The 22,990-nt window shown below is 40.6% G+C and overlaps 1 protein-coding gene across 4 annotated transcripts in view; it reads left to right on the plus strand.

Annotated features, from left to right (window-relative positions):
- Positions 1-15,185: 15,185 nt before the first annotated feature.
- The window catches only part of LOC113033077 (traf2 and NCK-interacting protein kinase-like), a 59,452-nt gene continuing 51,647 nt past the window's right edge, over positions 15,186-22,990 (plus strand). For all 4 annotated transcript variants that reach the window (XM_026186399.1, XM_026186417.1, XM_026186428.1 and 1 more), the window contains exons 1-2: positions 15,186-15,396; positions 16,406-16,471. In XM_026186399.1, coding sequence (XP_026042184.1) covers positions 15,340-15,396; positions 16,406-16,471 — 123 coding nt within the window. In that variant the 5' untranslated portion in view covers positions 15,186-15,339. The remainder of the gene's footprint in view (positions 15,397-16,405; positions 16,472-22,990) is intronic.

Genomic DNA, 22,990 nt, shown 5'->3' on the forward strand with positions numbered 1-22,990 from the left:
GTGACGATGATGCTGTCACAGTTTGTTGCATTTGTATTTGTTTTATTGTCGTGTTCAGGTCAAATCTGATTGATTTACAAACTAAAGACTGATAAATATTGTGTTTTACATCTGGTTGCCTCAAGGCCTTACAACATCCTCCACACTATGCACTTAAACATATAAAAGCGATGAGCACCGCTTTCGTTGAATTTTGAGTGTTTTAATCAGCTTTGTTACATCTGTGGCGTTCCCGGTCAAAAGTGACTGCCATAGAAAATGAATGGGAATCCACCCCTCACCCCTCTTGCCCTCTGACCCCCTGAAAAACCCACTGAATGACCACCAGTGTTGGGCAAGTTACTTTGAAAAAGTAATTAATTATAGTTACTAGTTACTTCTTCAAAAAAGTAACTGAGTTAGTAACTGAGTTACAGTATTCTAAAAGTCATTAATTACTTGAAAAGTAACTATTGCGTTACTTTAAAAATAACGTTTAACCCTCTGGGGTCCAGGGTATAATCGGCCATTTTTAACTACTTTTGATTTTCCCTCCACATTTCACCTTTAAAAACGATTTACTTTGCCTTGTTTGGTATCAGTCTTTTCAGCACATCCTCACGTGTCTGAATTTACAGTTATGTTTTCATTTTGACATACTGTATTAACACAATTGATCTAAAATCAGACAAAAAACAATATTTATAAACTGGTATATATCGCTTTGTGTCTGTTAGGTATTTTAGCATTTACTGGATATTGTTTTATAGCAGGGGTGCTCAATACGTCGATCGCGATCGACCAGTCGATCGCAAAGGTAGTATTGGTAGATCGCATGGCATTAAAAAAATAGATGCCAGCCTATCATCCATCCCGTCACTTGATTGATACAGGGAAGCCAGTCAGATGACAGCAGATTTTTTCTGACGCTTAGGTCGCTGTGCATGCGCAAACAGCGGCGCGAAGTGTAGTAAAACTGACAAGCTAGTCAGCGAGTTAACTCCAATTTTTAGCTCTCGGTTTTTTCTCTTAAACCTGGCCGTCAGCAGCTACTGTCCGGACTATGCATCCCTGGCTGATTCAATTCAGTGCAAGTCATCAGAGTAAACTCAGGTAATGACAAAAAATTTACATAGTTAATTGTGTTGTGAAATATTGGATATTGCTGTTATGCATGTATATACATTGTAGATATAAAGAATCCTCAATATATTTATAAATAAGTATATGTTTTGGATTTTTGTAGTGGGTAGATCATTTTGACTTGGTCATTTTATAAGTAGCTCACATGCGGAAAAAGTGTGAGCACCCCTGTTTTATAGTGACATTATGCAGGAAAACTCTGTCATTCAATAAGGCCCCTTTGTTTTAGTTATTTTTCTCTTTGACCCAAGAATTGATGTGTGAGAATCACAGGCTGGTACAAGGTTGAAATACCACAGAGATCACTCCCTCAGCTACATTAGTTTCTTAATCTTTTAGACGCCTGTTGAAGGCCAAATGGTTTGTTTCAGATTTTACTAATGTAAGAACTCTTTGTTTTGTGCCTTGAAAATATGTCGCTGAGATAATCACAATTGTAGCTGAACTGATACACTACACAAAGGATGCTTCTTCACCCATGGGCAGGAAGACGCTCCCTTATCTTGGTCTGTACTGGTTTAAACTGATAATCTGCTGTCTCATGAATTTTACCCTCTATATAAACTGTTATACTTGTGAATAAAGTTGAGTCAATTTGGGAAGACAATCTGAAGCAGTCTCTGTTTTCTTGTTCTCCCAAGCTGCTCCCGAGCTCGTACTAACACGCTGAATGGCATGCTTGAATATTACTTGAGAATATATTTGACTGTGTTACAGACTAAGGGACATTCTCTGCTGATAGACGTCCACGCCTCGGAGGAAGTCGATCCACGGATTAGGCCTTGGAAACCGTTTCCTTCAGTGTCTTTGTCTTTAAGTGGTCATGTGATTGGCTTACCACGACTACTTTATTCTTCCTCAGTCAAACAGCAGCACTCATGCGATTGTTTTGCCCCCTTAGCTCCAGGTGTTGTGCTATAGTGATGTGTCGGTCGCAAACGAAACGGCTCTTAGAGCCGTGAATGACGTGAGCCAGCTCCTTATCGCAAGCTGTGGGTTTTTTTTTTTCTTTCGCTCACCCTCTCTGTTGCACGTTTTTTCTGCTTCACTCTGCACACCATTGCGCTGTGAAGAGGGGGGAGGGGCGGTAGTTACACTGGCAGTAGCACAGGAACAGAGCGGGAGGGAGAGAGAGAGGCAGGGACAACAACGTCACATTAGAAAGGTATAGTAATCATCTACAACTATTATCAGTTGTGGATTATAAAGGATTCAGAAAGTTTATTCATGCAGACCCATATGACAGAGAATGTGCATCTTCTTTTTGTTTTGTTTTAATTTATATTTAATTGTGTTGTGATTTGCAGTGTTTTGTGTTGTTTCACTTTAAATTTGTTTAAAAGGAAAAAGCTGAAAATTTAAATAGTTAAAAGTTGAAATGTGAATAGTTGTTTTTTGTATTATATAATTTATTTATTATTTTATGTGGAGTGAATAAATAAAAGTATATTTACGATGGCCCCTACAGACAAAGCACGTACAAATTTCAAAACACGTAAAAACTCAGAAGCACGTAAAAACTCCAAAACACGTACAAAAGACAACAGAAGTGCTCCAGGATGCTAGGGACAGTGTTGAGCTTTTGTTACGTAGTGCCTACACAAGCCAGGAAGTACCAACGACCGGATTTGGTGTGTCGTAACAGGTAAATGAACTTTTTTTTTTTTTATTTGAATATATATGAGTGCTTGTGTATAAATACACAAACAACACACATATGCTTTCAATTGTGTAATTTAAGTGATCTAGGTCAGCGGTCCCCGACCGTTTTTGCGCGATGAACCGGTTTATGCCCGACAATATTTTCACAGACCGGCCTTTAAGGTGTCGCGGATAAATACAACAAAATAAAACTAGTACCGGTACCGAAAAAAAGAAGATTTATTCATAACACACATGAAAAGACCCAGGAAAACAGAGTTAACAATAAAAACGATAACAAAATGACGCTGAAAACCGATGAAAAACCCTGAAAACCATACATTTCACACCTGAGCCTCTACTCTTGCGGCCCGGTACCAAACGACTCACGGACCGGTACCGGTCCGAGGCCCGGGGGTTGGGGACCGCTGATCTAGGTAGCTCTGTTTTGGAAGTTCAGTTCAGGCTAGAAATGTGTTTTGGAGTTTGTACTTGTTTTGTCTCTAAGGGCCACCATAAATATTTATATATAGACATATATAAATGAAACCACTTTTTTTTGCATTAGTAATTCCTTTTGTGCATAATTTTATATTTTTGTTAATAATAAATTAATTAAAGCAACAAAACAACCTGAAGAGCCGGTTCGGAGCCGAAAGAGCCGGTTCTCTAAAAAGAGCCGGAAATCCCATCACTATTGTGCTCGACCAAGGGTGTCAAATTCATTTTAGTTCAGGGGCCACATGGAGAAAAGTCTATTCTCAAGTGGGCCGGACTGGTAAAATCATTGTATATATAACTTAAAAACAACAACTTCAGATTGTTTTCTTTGTTTTAATATGATCAACATAAAAATAAATCTAGAGCCTGTGGACAGTATGTTCAAAATAGTACAGGCACAACATAGCTATTGATCATAAAACATCTCAAGTTATTTGAAAATTCTGAGGACAAAGAACACACAAACACACAGTGCTTTAGTGATTCACAGCAGTATATCACAGATCACAGAACTACATCAGGGTGTCTCATGCAGCACTTTCAGTGGGGTTGCATAGTTTATTTGATTCCTGATACCTGGCATCTTTTAGCTTTCAGCAGCTCATCAATATCAGGCTTCACATCCTGAGCAGCAGCTAAATTCAGGATGTGATTCGAGTGCCTGTGCGTGAGCCTTGAGCGCAGTTTTGTTTTATTTATGCTCATTACAGAGAAAACTTGCTCACAAAGATACGTGGTTCCGAACATGCACAACAGTTTTGCTGCGAGGGCTGTCAAGTTGGGGTAACCTGATAAGAGATTCTGATAGAATGTGTTCAAGCCAGCTGCGGCAAATTTGAAATATATCCATGGGGCAAACCCCCGAGCTGCTGTCCTGGGGCCTTTGGGTTGGAGAGTGAATTTGTTTATTATTATTCATTCATTACTAACATCTACACCATCAGAGTGACTGTTTTCTGCAGCAGGAAACATCGCGTCAAAGCTTAAAATCTGAGAAAGTTGATTAATTCAGGATTCTTGCATTTACCACATCCTCCTCTAAACACACGCACACCCACCCACACTCAGACCACTGTCACACCAAATCGAACTCATCCGGTAGATATAACGCTGTCGGAATTTGTTTAACCTCCTACTAATATCAACTAAAGCCTTAAGCTGCGCACTGAAAGCGACTGCTCGTTGCACGTCAGTGTCGCAGAGTAAGCGGCTGTAAGTGACTACTCTTTTTTTTTTTTTTCATACTTTAATTAAATTTATGCACATATTACAATCTCTCGTTGGGAGACAACATTAGCGCAACAACGTCTTGAAAAGGTTGAATAAGAAACCAGACGAAATAGGAAAGTAAGTGACTACTCTGACCGACGACTGGCCGCTCGCGGGCGTTCCGAGGTCTGGTTACCTAGGTAATCCTCTAACGTATTTACCGCCAGGTCACATGTCAATCACCGTTATTCCTCGCAGTAGTCGCTCACCTGGAAGCTGAAAAAAGTTTGACTCGGGTCCTGCCCACTTGCTCCGACGTTAATTCGCCTGTAGTCTTTCTCTGGGCTCACTGCCGCGACCAGCGTGTACGCAGCTCTTTTTAAAGTTATGTTTTCGACATTACATCTATTTAATAAATTCACTAAAACCGCTTATTTCTCTTAGACTAATGTATGCAGTTAAACAATTACAAATACTGCAGTCTCTAAAATAATAAACGACGAGCAGTTCATTTTAAAAGACTTCTCTTTTGCCTTCTGTTGAACATTTACTGTTGCTCATGAATAAGAGCATTTAAAAAATATCTGATGATTCAAAGATCTCATAGAATAATCGACAGACTACTGAAATACTAAAATAATTTAATTAGCAGATATTTTTTACAGGGGGCCTTATAACATGTGTATTTGTAGCAGTTTACATTTTAGAGTACAACATTTCAGGAGGACAATATTTAAATGAATCACTGACTCATGATTTAGTAAGGTTTCCTGCAGAAAAAAAGCCTCATTGTGCAACCGATGAATACTTACCAGTAGGAGTGTTTAGTTCTTTGGAGTGACATAAAGATCTCAATTCTAAGAATATGTAAAGTAGTGCCAAAAAAGTTGTTGTCGGGTGGGGTAAAGAGTCTTTATCCCAATTGACAACATGGAGAAAAGGGTGTGTCTGGTTGATTATTACAAGGAGCCAAGCTATGGTTACGCTGGTGTGAGTGGTGAGTTTCCTCACTACAGGATTGAAATCAAGACTTTGATGTTGCCGTTCTAATACATTAATTTTATTTTTTCCTTAATCATTACAATACTTGAGTTAGTTTCAACTTCCCCTCATATGCTTGGCAATCTGCTGACTTCTTCAACTAGACATATGTCTGTACAGGAAACCACAACCACATTCTGTCTGGTGTGTGTGTGAGAGAGAGAGAGAGAGAACGTGTGTATGTATGTCTGTATGCAAATAAATGGTAAATGGTCTGTATTTGTATAGCACTTTATATTTGTCCATAAGGACCCCAAAGCGCTTTACACATCCAGTCATCCACCCACACATTCACACACTGGTGATGGCAGCTACATTGTAGCCACAGCCACCCTGGGGCGCACTGACAGAGGCGAGGCTGCCGGACTCTGGCGCCACCGGGCCCTCTGACCACCACCAGCAGGCAACGGGTGAGGTGTGTCTCGCCCAAGGACACAACGACCGAGACTGTCCGAGCCGGGGCTCGAACTGGCAACCTTTCGATTACAAGGCGAACTCCCAACTCTTGAGCCACGATTGCCCCTATTAATAACACCATGACACCCAAAATGAAGACCAAAATGAATGACAATGCTTTCAATTTGGAGTAAATCTCCAACAGTGTCACCAGCGAAGCACACCCACAGCATCACACCTCCTCCTCCGTGCTTCATGGTGGCAACCATGCATGTAGAGACCATCTTCACCTTTTCTGTGTTGCACAAAGGCACAGCAGGTGGAACCAAAGATCTCAAAATTCGGACTCATTGTTTATCTGGGCTCTAATCTGAGCTGCTGTTAACTTGAGATTTCTGAGGCTGGTGACTCAGATGAATTTTTCCTCTTGGTGACTCTTGGTCTTCCTTTCCTGGGTCGTCCTCATGTGAGCCAGTTTCCTCATAGCACTTGATGGTTTTTGCGACTGCATTGGTGGACACATTTAAAGTTTTAGCAATTTTCTGACTGACCGTCAGTTCCTTCTTTCCAACCTTCCTGTCATGTTCAGGTCAAATCTGACTGATTTACAATTTAAAACGCTGATAAATATTGTGTTTTACATCTAATTGCCTCAAGGCCTTATGGCATCCTCCACACTATGCACTCAAACATATAAAAGTGATGATCACCTCTCTCATTCATCATGGTGCCCTCGAGGCAAACGTGTTTGCTTGCTCGGCTCAATGCCGACTTCCCTAACTGGGCATTGGTGTGTAGCAGCAAAGAAAGAATTTCATTGCACAAAGAAATTACGTTTTTTCCTTTGTGCATATGACAATAAACACTTTGAATTGAATTGAATTGAACTGAATTGAATTTTGAGTGTTTTAATCAACCTTGTTACATCTGTGGTGTTCCTGTCAAAAGGGCCATTTGAAATGAATGGGAATCCATAAATTTATATTTATGTAATTATTATAAAGTATAGAAACAAATTACTTTGTAATGAACTGAAAATATGTGTCCTGTATATTGTGTACTCAGTACAGAGTACTCGGTAGGGTTGTTTTCTTGGTTAGCCATGCTTCTTGAAGAAACGGCGCTCTCTTGTGGTAATTGAGTGAACAAAATGTAGTTTGGAGTAAAAAATGTATTTGATTGGTTTAACTGATTGATTCACTTTTAATAAACACATGAAAACATACATTTTGAAGGGTTAAAAATGTAAATTATCTATTGTCTCATGTAGTCTGGAAGATGAGTGGATGGTGGGGTGGGTGCAGTTTTCTTTGTGGTGGGGTTGGGTGGACTGTCCCGGGCTCTGTGGGGCCAGGCGGCGCTGCTGGCCCAGTGCGGGTCGCGGAGTATGGGGGTGCCTACTGGGGTCAGCGGGGGAGCTGGCCCCAGGGAGGGGTCACTTGCCCCTCCCCTCCTTCCCTCCCCATCTCCAGTTGCCTCCCTCTTCCCGCTCCACCACAACCACCCACACATGCAGGGCCTTGGAGTAGGGTCACCAGGGTGCAGAGGAGGCTACCCCCCCCCCCCCCCCCCTGTCCCCTTCTGGCTGCCTCTGCCTCAATTTTATCCCACAACTTAGACATTCACATTATTCACACTCTCATTACACATACATATAGGATCTTGGGGGTGGGCACGATACACGGAATCCAAAGTACCATCAGGGTGTACACCCCACCCCTGGCGTCGTTGCCCACCTCTCAATTTTAAATACACGTAGACATTGAGGGCTAGCAGGAGGGACCATGCGCTTACCTGCTGCTCTCTGGCAGGTAGCTCCATGCCCTCCTGGGTTTTAATTGCACCTTAGAACACACATGCATCAACACTACATATGAGCCTGGCGGAGGGAGGTTTGGAGTCTTCTCTCAACCCCGTTCTCTGCGACCTGCTGGAGCGGGGGGGCTGGGAGGAGGACTGCGGTCTGGAGTGTGGGGCCTCCCTGCTGCTGCGGAGTCGGGGCGGTCTGCCTCCCCCCACCGCAGGGAAAAGGGTAACACCACCTGGGTCTGGGTGCAGTTCCCCCCTCCAAGGGCAAAGGTACCTAGACCCGGTTCGTAGAGTACGCTTGGGTAGTGTGTTCGTGTGTACAGCGTCTCTTTATGTCTGTCTCCACGTTGGTTGAGTGTGGAGTAAGTGCATATGAGAGCATGAGGGTGGGAATGGATGTTTGTATCTGTGTGTGCCTGTATGTCTGTGTCTATCTGTCAGGTTGGGTATCAGACGCCACCTCTCTGGGGACACCTCAGGCCCTCCAAGGTTTGGAGGCCTATCTCCCCCCACCACCACTTCCCCTGCCGGTGGCAAACGCCCTCAGACATCGGTGCGTTGGCGGTTCTTTGTGTCCAGGGATGGGCGTCCAGGTACACACCGGCTCACTCCTTGGTGGCTCCTTATCGGGGCCTGGAGCCTGGGGCTCGCTCGGGCCACTTCGGAGGTGGGGTGCCCCCGGCCTCTCGGCCGGGGGCTCGGTCACTCTGGCGCAGCTGGCTGCCGCGGAGCTCACGGGCACGTCACTGCAACTCCCCCTGGCTTCTGCTCCGCGGCTGCTGAGTGACCCCTCATCTGGGACTCTCCTCAGCTCTTACTGGGACAGTGGCGCGGCTGCCCCTCTGTTGGTCTTCCTTGGTCTCTTGTGTTCTGGGGGCCTCTGGATGTCTGGAGTCTTGATCTCCTCCATACCTGCTTCATGCCCTGGTGGACGGGGCTGTGCCCCCCCCACACCCCCCCCCACACCCTCTAGCAGATCATTACATGAAGGAACCTTTTAAAAAAAACAAGCGCGTCCATGCTCACAGGTGTACACACGGCTGCTCACACCCACAAACTACACCCTTTTTGGCTCCTACCTCAAAGCACACTGTGTTCTGTCGATCTTACGTGCTGCACAATAATGTTTAATATTTAGTATTTACTGTCATATTCCCATAGATCATTGTGATGTTGTTTATTGTATTGCTCTCGTTTTCTTCTGCTTGTTTTCTTTTTTCTTTCTCAACAGGTGATCCAGGTGATTGATATATGCATTTTTTTTCTCTTTCTTTTTTTTTTCTGCTCATTCTGTTGGTTTCTGTTTTTTGCCCTTCTCCCCCGTCCCTCTTCTCAGCTGTTTCTCTTTCCCTCTTTCTTTCTCCCCTTCTTTCCCCCAGTCAAGTCTGTCCCGTATTCAGCAAGTGAAAATAAAATAAACAATAAAAGGTGAATCAAATGGACCATTACGGCAAGGCTGGGATGGTCAGTTTGGTAAAGTAAATCCGTTGGGCATCTTTCTTTGCCTTTAGACAACAATTCTGATGGCAAAAGAGCCAAAGAGGACAGGCAAAAAAAAAAAAGTAAATTATCCTATACACAAAGGCTTAAGACTCCTGTCTTTGAAAAATGCAAATAACTTGTGTATCTGTGTGTGCTTGTATATTATTATAAGGCTGTGGTGGTAGAACGATATATAGACTAAAAACCAGCACAGGTAGCTGCAATCAGGAAGATCCAGCAGGGAAAATAAGCATTATTCCAAGTTAATACAGAGGCAAGCCAACCTGACTTGCAGGTCTCAGAGTTACTTATCCTCACTTTCCAGGGCTGCATGTCTTCACATGTCCACGTCCTCACACTCTGGCTGGAGTTCCCTCACTTCTCTCATCTTTTGACACAGTAACAACTGTTGACATTAATTTTGTGCTGGAAAGTGTCTGATTTGCAACAGCTTCATTTGTACTTTTTAAAGATATGACAAGTTTGCATGAAGCTGAATCCACACTGGAAGCGATTCGCTCCTCACCCGCGGCTTTGAAGCTGACAGCTGCTTACCTGCACATGGTGAAGGTTTACCCACATTGCCTAGCAGCAGTTGCACGTAATTCCTTGAAGACGCTAGAGGTTTTTATTCACTGCCAGTGCTGAAGTAGCTTAAGAGAGTAATTGTAGTTACTTGTTAGAGTTACTTATATCCTGTTTGTGCATTTTTTGCACACGTTTTAATAAAACACTACATTTATGGCTCATTTTCCAAACAAAAATATAAAGAAATGAGGTTTGGGTCAAAAGGTTTGTGTGATACTGTACAATATTTTTTATTGTGTAACAACAGCAGACGAATTGTTTTCATCATTTTCTTTTAAGGCAAATGCACCCATCACATATTTACCTTTTTTTTTTTAGTTTGTCAGTATTATTAAAGGGAAATTGAATCAAAAGCCCAAATTTGATTTTTGCATTTCATACACTTATGTATGAATAGCAATGAACTAAAAAGAATATTTTATGATATATTATTTAATCCTATTTTACCTATACCAATTATGAACCTAGGTTTTTTCACTAGAACCTTAAATTGGACAGTAGGTCTTGACATAGAAATGTGGATACATTACATTACACTACATGTTAATTTAGGCTTTATTATAACGGCATTTGTTAATCACAGGTTGAGTCTTTAGTCATGACACTGTGTGGTAAATCAGCCATTCAGGTGTATAAGGATCACCACCCTCATCCATGGAAAACCTGCTGCATATACTTTAAAGACACATTCCTTACCAGTTTTCCCATTTCTGTAGCAGCATTAAGAAATCAAATTACTTGGTATTAATTAGAATTATTACTTACAAATGTGCTACTCTCATAATTACATCTTAAAGTACGTGCTATGGAAATGGTCTGTTGCTACTAGCAACAGAGCTACTGCTAGTTGTATCAAACTTTTTAGGTTCAAGTGTGAGTTAACCTACTAATGCATTACATCCTAATCTGTATAGCAAAATGAATAATAATATGCAGCAAACTCACCGTGTCCCTTAGAGTAAAGAGTAGAGTAGTATAGAGTAGGTATGTATGTATTTATTTAAAAACTGTGAGTGTAAGCAAAAGTTCCTTCTCACAGACAAGGTCTTGTTGAGTGACTTTTTTACTCTGCCGTTCTTTAGATTAAAACAAAAAAACACAAAAAAAACCAAAAACCCTCCTCGGTAGAAAAACTAAATGGTGCTGGCAACATTGCGACAGTGTATAACCACAAAAACGTCATGGTTGTCAGAGTATACTGAAATATAAATTGCTATAAATTTAGTATATTGTAAATAAGATATATTCATAACATATCTATGATATGTTTTATCTGTCTCAAAACGTAACAATAAAGACTTTACACAAAGAAACCCGGTTGAAAACAATTTCAAAAATTGTTCAAAAATCGTTTTTACTCAGCCGTTCTTTCAAATATCTAAAAATTTAAAAAATCTCAAAATTTAAAAAAAAAGATTTCCTGCAAAAATCCACACCTCAGGCTATCACACATGCCTGAGGTGGGCATAAGGGTTAAAGAATCATCGTACGTGTCCTGGGCAATATCAGACAAGTAGAAAAAAGCTGAGATGCATTAAAATAACATTAAGGATATTGGGCCAACTTGCTGCTGTCCTCTCAACACACGTTTCTGTCACCCACACTCACAACGACTGCTCTGCCTGCTTTTGCCTGCAGATGTCGCAACTGAGGCACCGAAATCTGAATTTCAATCAGGAACACTGTAACAAATGTAAGCGTCACTTAAACTCAAATTTCTGTTTTTCTTTGAAAACATTTGTTTAAAGTTTTTCTTTATATTTTAATAACACTCTTGTCTCTCGAGAGACAAACTGCTCTGCCTCAAAGGACCAGGCAACAGAAATCTCATGTCGTGTTCAGCAGTAACACATAAAGTAAAGTAACAAGCAATGTAACATATTACATGCTTCAGGAAGTGCATTTAAATCTTACAGCTGGTATTGTATTAAAGAAAAAGGTAAAAAATGAAATGATGTGTATCGCACTAATTTATCTGAATACATGCAAGGTTTTATATCATTCTCCACAGCTTCAGATCAGAATGTAATGTAAGAGAGAACACAAGCATTGATACAAAGTTGATCATATATTGCAGACTTTTGCTCCCAATGACCAGGTCTTATAAAGCCCATAAGTTCATATGATTGATTCCTTTGCCATTGCTCATCCAAACGTGCAACAGAAACTAAAGAAGAAAAAAGCAATGAAAATATGTTCACTGGTTCTAAACAGAAAGGACACAGTGGTGTGCCAGTAGCTCCCATCCCGACAGTCATTGATTATCCACGTGCACAGTGTACAGCCTGAGCTGAACTGTCGTTTGGTTGAAAATGAAATGCTGTTAATCATTAACTGCATAAAATATCATTGTAATTACATGCCATTAAAAAAAATCTTACTTTTTTAAAGAAAACATTTTCTTACATGCAAAAATAAATAAATTATCACAAGTAGAATAATCTCAAATAAAAAGAAGTCATAGATACAGCCCAAACTAAGGCATAAAATAAACCTTTAATAAGCCTTTACTCTGCCTTCTTGGAATGTGTTCTTGCATGAGCAGATAAGAAATAGATAGAAATAGCCGCTGATCACAGTATGTTGACATATTATAGCAAATATGTTAACTGTTTTCAAATATGCAGCAACACAGACACACACAGAAGAGAGAGACAGACAATCAGCCTCTATCACTCAGGAATTTTCTTATTCAGTTGTTTCACAGAATGTCTTGTTTAAGTTGGATGCACGTCCAGAAATCTGTGTGTGTGTGTGTGTGTGTGTGTGTGTGTGTGTGTGTGTGTGTGTGTGTGTGTGTGCCCGTGCAGGCAGCTGACCCTGGCATGAAGAGGGCCACTGTGTGAAACCACAGAGAAACCATTCTTCACTGCGACACACACATTACACACTCGCAGCCATCCACTCCCTCCCCCTTCTCTAACTCCTTAATTTGTCACATTCACCGAAACACACAAGCGCACAGCACAGAGGGAGCAAGAGAGTCACTTGCCATCTCTCATTCTTTTACACAGAAGTCTAGCGTAGTCTTTCTGTTTCTCCCCAGCACATACACATACACAGTGACTGTGTCCCACCAAGTAATGACCCTTATTTCACCATCCTGACTCAATCGCTGCTTCGGTCAAGAGACTAAAATGTAAAGCACAATTCCTCCAATACACTTTACACTTAAAAAAACAATTATGTGTGTTAATTAACTAAATAGAGTTCAGGGATACATTTTTTGTGATGAATCATCCTCAGCACTCATATTTAAGCATATAGAACTGTGCACAAGTCTTGAGCCACCCTTAATTTCTTTATATTTGAAGCTAATGCTGTTTTATATTGTTACTGTTTTCTTGCCTCTTTTTCCTCTTTGTTATGCCACTATTGTCACATTGTTACTAAGCTGTAATAAAAAGTGCAACAGCCATTTCTTTAGCTAAAACTATGAAAAGTACCAAAGATGACACAGTTTGATAGCAGCAGTTATAGTAGTAACATAGCAGCAAGGCGATTCCAAAGAACTGCTGATAGCTGAGAGCTTAGCATCGTGATGTGTCACAAACTCTAAGAAACTCACTACCTTCACCAAAGCCTCATCAGAAAAGTAAGGTATGCCAAATGACACAAGTAATGACTGAAAATATGTATCAACAGCTAACTAAGTGGTGGTTCCTAATTTGAAATATTTATGTAAAACTGTTGTTCTTATGTATGGAAGGAGATCAGGAGCCATCTGTAAACCACAGTGTTGGCTCTCATGGTTTGGGGTGGCATTTCAGTCAGTGGTTGTTGGGCATCTTGTCAAAACCGATGAAAACTACAAAAAATGTCGTTTTGATCCACCGTGCAACTCCATCTGGAAAGTGTCTGATTTGCAACAGCTTCATTTGTACTTTTTAAAGAAATGACAAGTTTGCATGAAGCTGAATCCACACTGGAAGCGATTCGCTCCTCACCCGCGGCTTTGAAGCTGACAGCTGCTTACCTGCACATGGTGAAGGTTTACCCACATTGCCTAGCAGCAGTTGCACGTAATTCCTTGAAGACGCTAGAGGTTTTTATTCACTGCCAGTGCTGAAGTAGCTTAAGAGAGTAATTGTAGTTACTTGTTAGAGTTACTTATATCCTGTTTGTGCATTTTTTGCACACGTTTTAATAAAACACTACATTTATGGCTCATTTTCCAAACAAAAATATAAAGAAATGAGGTTTGGGTCAAAAGGTTTGTGCGATACTGTACAATATTTTTTATTGTGTAACAACAGCAGACGAATTGTTTTCATCATTTTCTTTTAAGGCAAATGCACCCATCACATATTTACCTTTTTTTTTTTAGTTTGTCATTAGTATTATTAAAGGGAAATTGAATCAAAAGCCCAAATTTGATTTTTGCATTTCATACACTTATGTATGAATAGCAATGAACTAAAAAGAATATTTTATGATATATTATTTAATCCTATTTTACCTATACCAATTATGAACCTAGGTTTTTTCACTAGAACCTTAAATTGGACAATAGGTCTTGACATAGAAATGTGGATACATTACATTACACTACATGTTAATTTAGGCTTTATTATAACGGCATTTGTTAATCACAGGTTGAGTCTTTAGTCATGACACTGTGTGGTAAATCAGCCATTCAGGTGTATAAGGATCACCACCCTCATCCATGGAAAACCTGCTGCATATACTTTAAAGACACATTCCTTACCAGTTTTCCCATTTCTGTAGCAGCATTAAGAAATCAAATTACTTGGTATTAATTAGAATTGTTACTTACAAATGTGCTACTCTCATAATTACATCTTAAAGTACGTGCTATGGAAATGGTCTGTTGCTACTAGCAACAGAGCTACTGCTAGTTGTATCAAACTTTCAAGGTTCAAGTGTGAGTTAACCTACTAATGCATTACATCCTAATCTGTATAGCAAAATGAATAATAATATGCAGCAAACTCACCGTGTCCCTTAGAGTAAAGAGTAGAGTAGTATAGAGTAGGTATGTATGTATTTATTTAAAAACTGTGAGTGTAAGCAAAAGTTCCTTCTCACAGACAAGGTCTTGTTGAGTGACTTTTTTACTCTGCCGTTCTTTAGATTAAAACAAAAAAACACAAAAAAAACAAAAACCCTCCTCGATAGAAAAACTAAATGGTGCTGGCAACATTGCGACAGTGTATAACCACAAAAACGTCATGGTTGTCAGAGTAAGATTTATGCCATATACTGAAATATAAATTGCTATAAATTTAGTATATTGTAAATAAGATATATTCATAACATATCTATGATATGTTTTATCTGTCTCAAAAAGTAACAATAAAGACTTTACACAAAGAAAAATCGCAGTCTGGAAAGACAGAATAAGAAAGACACTTATTCTGAAAGGTGCAGCCGGATGTTGCGTGTTTTCGGCGACTAGCTTGGTGAAGCTAAACTTCAGAATGGACCCGACTAGAGAAAAGCCCGTTAGTGCGTAGCGTTGGGAGACAAACTCTGACCGTCCATGTCTTGTTTACACATATCAACATACTGACAAAGTTTCTGACAGCAATGTCGAGAGAAAACACCACGCGAAGTTTGGACAGCATAGACCTCGCTGCTTTGAGAGTAAGTAAAGAAACCTTGCTTCTTTTTTCTGTATATACATATAAAAGGTAATGTTAAACAGTGTGGGATGTGGTGGGTGTTGCTTGAAAATTTAACGGTGCTTTCAAGCTGCAGCTGAGTAATCAAACAGTGATTGGTTTTTGTGCCTCGTCTAACGGTCGGTACTCGCTACTATTCTTCACTGTTACACAAACTCAGTGTGCTTTAACTTGGCGTGTAAATATAGCGTGTCGTGTGCCACGGTGCCTCCTGTCTGCTCTGTGTCCTGTTTGGTGTCAACTTTACAAGCTGCACTGTTTACACAAGGTTTCTCCCGGTGTAGACTTGCCTAAAAGTTAGTGTGCAACAATGCAACAAGTGACCACTGAAATAAACAGAGTTTGTTTAATGTTTAAGATGCAGTCCAAGTAGCGCACAGCGTGTTTTTTTCCCAACTGTAATGTTTAGTTGCTACTTTATTGTGGCCTCATGCTGCTTAGTCGTTTGCCTGTGTGACTACAAATATTTGATATGACACTAGGTGTGATGATGTTTCTGTAGCCACTCAGGCCGTGACCTAAACATAAGCCGTATTTAGCCAGTGTCACTGTTCTGTTTTTGTTCTGTATTTATTCCTCATTTTTGCGTAGGGAAACAAAGAAATGTAACTTAAGTGTTTTACAGCTTTCATCAAACTGTAAAATTAACGCACCATCCTCCACTAACAGCCAAACTGATTTTGTTCTGATACAAATTGGTGCAGTCTCATCTTCAGCTCAAACTCTCATCTACATTTGCAGTCCCACTTCTTCAGTCCCCATCCAAGCATAACTTTGAGTTGTACCCTCAGCTCTGAGCAATGAAACTGTTTGTCATAGTTTTTCTTGGCACTAGCCTGTTGCATTTTGACTTTGCTGCAATGTCGCATTTCCTATACACTATGTTGCTTCACTCGAGAACAAACATGCTTGGATTTCTCAGCATGTTGCTGTTATTTTTAATAACAATTTATTTATTTGTATTTTTTTAGGATCCAGCTGGGATCTTTGAGCTAGTTGAAGTAGTTGGCAATGGGACCTACGGTCAGGTGTACAAGGTGAGTACTGCCGTGATGCGTTGCTGCACATTGTAACATCAACAGACACATGAAAGTATCATATGTAGTGCTTTAAATCTAAACATTGTTTAAATGGCAGCAATAGTAGCTTCCTGTTGTCGTCTTTACCTTACAAGCTAATGCGAAGCTAAACATGTAGCAGCTGTTGGCATATGCAGACTCATGGTGTTACGGTTGTAAAACGTCATTTCTGGTAAAAGTTGCAACAGCTACTTCCAGTTAATTAGGAGGGGAAAAAGATACTTTTGTTTACTGAAATATCCTTTAGCGCACACACACACACACACACACACACACACACACACACACACACACACACACACACACACGTGCAACTAGAGCATCTTTTAAAGGCCCTGGGTGGGGCTCACTTCCTTATCGCAGTATCTGTTTGAGTGAGTGGTTTGTGGTTGTAGAAGGTGTTTAGTGTTATTTAGGCTCCTGCAGCTGGTTGTGCCCTATTTTCACACGAGTTTGCTAAACCCCTAAAGCTGATGCTTTACCAGCTGCACTGTTTGCTACACCTTTGTGGGTTAGTTTCATCTTTGAGCAACTGAGAGCTTCCTGGGTGAAAAATTATTGTGGTTGAGGCCGTTTAGGAGGGGTCAAGTCATGAATGCCTATCTACCTGCCCTATAACAAACAGAAATGTTTGCATGATTTCAGATTAGACATAAGCAGTGTTTCCACTACTTAGACCTTGTGTGGTAGGAACTGGGTAGATTTTTATTGTTTTGTTGTCATCAATCTAGGAGAATAACACCAGTCAGCTCGCTCCAACTTCAGTCCTATGTCTTGTTTCCTCACCAGTGAGCTTAGCTGACAGATTATTGTGGAGGCTGTTCTCAGCATCATTCAGATGCTCCTCCAGAGTGGTAAGATGAACTCCAGCTCCACTTACTTGCTCTAGAATAATAACTGCAGTTGCCAGTTTTAAAGATCCACTGTGAGCTAGAAAACCTGTAGCAGGCGGAGACTACTACACAGAGCTCGCCAAGAACTAGCAGGTGTGATCCAGAACCACTGGGTTGGTGTGTGGATATGGGACGAGAGACTGTGTGGACAGATGTTTGAAACAACATTTTTTTTTTTTTTTGGAAGAAGCAGGCTTTAGGTTCTCCCAAAAGTTTTAAAGTAACAGGTTTATTTAAGGAAGAGGTTAAAAGTTAAGGGCTGAAGGATGCACATAGCCAATGATGCGTTCTCAGAGTTGTCCATGTCTTCGTGGGATTAGGTGACACAGAAAGTAGGGTGTGTGTGCCATTTGATTTCCTGAAAGAGGATATGTTGCAAGCGATGCACAGGACAGTCAGGCCTTACAGGGTTCTTTCAAACCGGGGAGGAAAATCACAAATTTCATGCTTGGTAAAGATTTTTTTTTTCAGGGCTAAAGCATTAACAAATGTGAGTAACATTTAGTAGAGCATTAACAAGGGAAGAAAAACAAAAACTGATAAACTGTGAGCTGAATCACAGCAGTGATTCTAATGACTGAAGGCGGTACCATGTCTGATACCTTTTTCTTTCTGTGTACTGTATTCTCTAATGATGCTTGACCCTGCTTGAAAAATTACTTGTGTAGAATAGTTTAAAAAGTTAATTGGCTGGCCCTCTATGTGTTTTTAACTTTCTTAAAGAAATGTTATTTGGGGCATTTTTCTGCCTGCATCAGTACAAATAATGGAGCCGCAGTCTACCAGCACTCTGCTGTGGTTTAAAAGCCTCGCTATAGGTAAAGTAATAATGATGGTGTGTAGCTCTAACAGGCAATCAATCAGACCTTAATGAGGCTGAGCAAATCTGGTTTCCCATGTACACGGTCTTATAATGAGAGTGAGCCTCAACCTGGGAAACCATGAATGCAGCATGGCCTGGAGAACAATAACTGGCACTGCACACACGCTCTCCTCACCCCGTACAAAAACACTTGTGGATTGATGTGAGTGCTGACATTGCATCTGGGCTCTTCCTTTGTTTATTTCTTCATGCCTCTGCATTGAATGATAGGTGTGTAGTATTGTTGGATGAATAAGAAACTTTGATTACCTAAAGGTGAGCACCACGGATTAAAATGCCACCATTATACCGGTAATTTTAATTCAGATCATTTAAGGTAGTATTAGAGGTATAAAACTAACAATCACACAATGCCGTATGAGCTGCACATGGTTGTGCTGAAGGTCTCTTCTATTTAATAGGAAGAAAATCTGTGAGTACAATAATCATACAGCAATTACCGTTACCCACAGTGAAACTGCTATTGCAATACAGCGATTCTTACTTTTAAAAGACAAATGTCGTGCATTACTAATTTCACACGTGAACACTGAGCAGTGGCAGGAGAATCTGGTGCAAGCATTGCCTGAAGTTGCCCTTTGTTACACGTAGCACACAGCAGGAGATGGTGCCTGCTTGCAACTGCAGATTCCCCATTCGAGGTGCTACCTGAGCATGCAGGAGGCATATTGCATCACCTCACCCAGTGTGAATATACCTCCTCAATCCTCATGTGGATTCAAGTCAAGAAATCTCATACTTACACTCACTGATTTACGTGTATTCACGTGATCTGAGAGACCATTCCTGTCTACCTGAAAGGAAATGTTTTTGGAGACAGAAATGCAATCAGTGTTGGAACAAATGTAACTAGTGAAGCAGTTGATCTGTATAGAAGGAAAACTAAATGAGGGCATGTTAGCTGTGATAGGATGTGAAGAATCCTACAATAAGTACTGCCAAAAGGGAGAGGCAGAAGATGAAGGTGGAACAGGATCCACCAGGATGGTGTTTTGTTTTTTGTTTTTTTTTATGTGCAGGTTGCTGTTGCTGTCAGTCACAGTGATCCTCTGCTTGGTGAAAATGTTTGTATTCCAACTTAGGTTATGTTCCCAATCAGTTCTGCTCTAAATTGAGGCCTCAGAGTTGATGTGCATCAGGAATTGATTGTAGTGATTATGAAATTTTCCCATGACTCATGTACACATTTGATTTTTGATCCAGCAATTGTCAGTTAGACATCTGATCCCGTGTCAATCAAACCCCAGTGTCCACTGGAACAGACACCGGAGCAAAGTGTGCCCAAATTATCCTCATTTTCATCTTAATTGAGTGGAAGAGCCTCCTGGTCAGCAGATGGGATTTTCTGACATGCAAAGACAGACACAATTAGACGGCATGGAGAGCAGAGAGGCCTGGAGACAATCAGGGCTTTTCTTCAAAATTACCCCAGAAACAGACGCCAGGAACTACTCAGGGAATCAAAGAAGCTGTAGTGCTTTTGTGTTCAACCTCATCTAAGGACGTGACAATTAGAGAACTTAGTGATAACAGATTCAATAAACCAGTACACCAATATAAAAAGTCCAGTGTGTTCACTTATAAGTGTAGATTTCGAGATGTTTGAAAATTAAAAGATGAAACCCATTTGCACGATACAAATAATAGTAAGAGTGGTTATTCCATATAATTAAATCTGACACCGTGCTGCACAGTGCACCCTGACAGTTTTTGGCACATCAAAGAACAATACCTTGCAGCGACCCAAGTTCCCACAGTATAAATGCAGATACAGATTTAAACATTTTACTGTACATCTTTGATAATTTGCCCCGTCTTAAAATATAAAAAAACGAAAGAAAATGTAAAGAGACTGCAGAAGTTTTATTGCTTAGAAGCAAGGAGGTGCTCGACAGAAGAAATGGGTGACACATGCACATAAATATATTAAAATGCTGTGTTGGACATTCGTAGTGCATGGTGCGTGCTTGTCTTATTCACCATATACACATCATTCACACACACACACACACGCACAGGGCGTTTCCCTGTTTGCAAAAGGAACTTCCCTTCTGCGAGCCACTGCTATAGAGTCATCTGTGTGTGTGTGGGTATGTGTGTGTGTCACACTGTGAAAAAGCCAAACTCTACTAAAGCACAGACCTCTGAGCACTGCTGACGCAACACAATTTTCCTTAGTAACACTGACTAAAGTGACTGCAGTATCTTAAGCACAATATTGTAGCTTTATAATTTACAATGATGCCACTATGATAATTAGTGTGACTAATTTACAGCAGTTGGAATTTTTTTTTTAACTATTTGTGTGTCACTGACCTGTGTGGCTGAGTTGTGGTAATCACATGAATAACAAAAATCAAGAATATCAATGTAAATTGATCCGTAAATGAATGTGAATTACATTTGTGATGGGTCAAAGAAAGTTTCACTCGAGCATCTGTGCAAACTTTGACTCGGTGTTGAAACCATACAACAGCTGGCTGTAGTACCACTCTGACTGAATCACTTGCACTTCCTCTTTCAAGTTTCAGTTGCATTGCTTCCCTTTCTGTTATTCACATATCATCATTCCTGTGTTGCTCATGAGGAGATCTGCTGACCAAAATCATGTCCAAATGTGGACTTGGACATTCACAGACTGATCAACTGTCAGTCTGCGTTGACAGCACAGACTGACTCCTTCCCCCAGCTCAACACTTTCTGCTGCCACACAACTAAGAGCTTCCTTACATTAAAAATGTAGTCACCTAATGCTGCTTTATTAGATGTAACTGAAAAGAGTAATAGCTTTCAAAGTTAAAGTTTTAGTTTCTTAGGTAAGTGTTTGTGGGGGAAGGTGTGAGCTGGAGCAGAATGGGTAGTATTAGAAATACTGTTTGTTAACAGTGAAACAGAGAGAGCAGAGAGAGAGAGCGAGACAAAGGGTAAAAATGGAGAGGAAAGTGAGTGAGGGCAACGGAAGGAAGGCAGAGGTGAAAGCCAGAGAGACAGAGTGGAGGGGAGGAAGGAAGAGGGAGAGAGACCTATTAAAGAGAGAGAAGAGGAAAGCGGCCCCCCATGAGGGTTAGAGCTGCAGTTTGTGCTGATTACCCATGTGTCCCAGAGCTGTGAGTCCAATTGTTAGAACATTCATAAAAGTATCTGGCCTCCTTACTTTACTTTCTAAATGCCAGAACTATAATTAAAAGTACTCGAGTGATTCAGCGCTGAACTCGGTACAATAGTAGAGCTTGTTTAAAAACCAGAGAAATCAGTATTTGACACTCTGATAGAGTCAGACAGTATGAAGCCAACCTCACAGTTTCTCAATCTTAGAATTCCCATAATGCATTTGGCTTGCCTGGTCATTACCTTTCACCCACCTCCTAAGTTTGTGATGCAGGCTCTGAGTGTGTAATGACTATTGCTGTCAGTTAGGGCTGTTTTCCCAGACTGTAAAAAATTATTAGGATTCTTTTTCATTAGCTCTTTGTTTTTATTGTGCATTCCTTTTATTTCTTTTGTGGTAATAAAATAAGAGAGTATGTGGTGAGAGCCCACAGATTGGCCAAGCTGCTATTCATCTGACTGCTTGTACATGTAACATGCATAGAAAGCAAAAAAGGAGCTGCTTGATTTTTCCCAGTTCTCCTCTGATGACGGTGTGGTGAGTTTACCTTTGTGGAGTTTACACCCATGTAATGAAAACACTGCAGCTTTGAAACTGTAGTTCCAGCTAATGAAGGTTACATGTGAATGGAAAAGTAGAAAAAAAAGTTTTAAAAAAGCTTTAATGTGCAAAATAAAGATAATTATGCTAATTCAGCCCTCATCACTTCACAGGATATTACCTGGCCTGGTAATAGACATAGCCCAGCTCCTACCACAAACATTCCCACCAACACAGCTCATTATTGAAACTGTGACATTTGATTGACTTTTTGACTTTGGTCAAAAACTCCCCACATCCCATTGTGATCAAACATGTGAAATGCATCTGAAGGTCCCACCCCAGCTAAAGCCCAGTGGATGTGGGACTGATTTCCTCGTATGAGATACCAAAACCATTTTCACTCGTAGGCCAACCAAAGCCTTCAGATCTGAGCTGTCATATTTAATCGTTTTAGTAATTGTTCTCTGCTGCTGCTGTTTCTCATTTCTCAGTGAACGCTCACGTGTCCCGGGATTGAAACTGCCTCTCTGAATTTCATGTGGTGAACTTTAGTAATGCAGCCTCCACATGTGCAAGCACAGCTAAGCTGAAATAAAGTGAATCTTTTGTTTGGGTGTACACTTTTTATCATGCACCTTATCAACATCACTGAATAAGAAATAACCATTCATGTAATATTATCACTGGAGGTTCATGTTAATAATAGTGTTACTTAACTGTGGCAACTTAAAATTGACTCATATGAGGGGAAAAAGACTTGGACTATCGGTGTGGAAAATGATCAGTGTGTGCCAGCAGTGCTCCAGACAAGTGAAAATCGCAGGCCAAGTGTTCTGGTTCCTTGTGGTTCTGAGCGGTGGTTACTGATTACAGACTAACTATTAATGCTGAGACATGTTAACAAACAAACTAAAAGCTAAATGAACTTCAGATGATAACTGATGGTTTCTAGAAACCTTTTCAGCAAGTTTGTTCTTATTCTCTCCGCCCAGAGTTTTCAACTGCTAAAAGTCAAAGTCGCCTCAAACACGACTGGTCTGCACTGCAGT

This window comes from Astatotilapia calliptera, chromosome 2, assembly GCF_900246225.1.
Source record: "Astatotilapia calliptera chromosome 2, fAstCal1.2, whole genome shotgun sequence".
NCBI lineage: Eukaryota > Metazoa > Chordata > Actinopteri > Cichliformes > Cichlidae > Astatotilapia > Astatotilapia calliptera.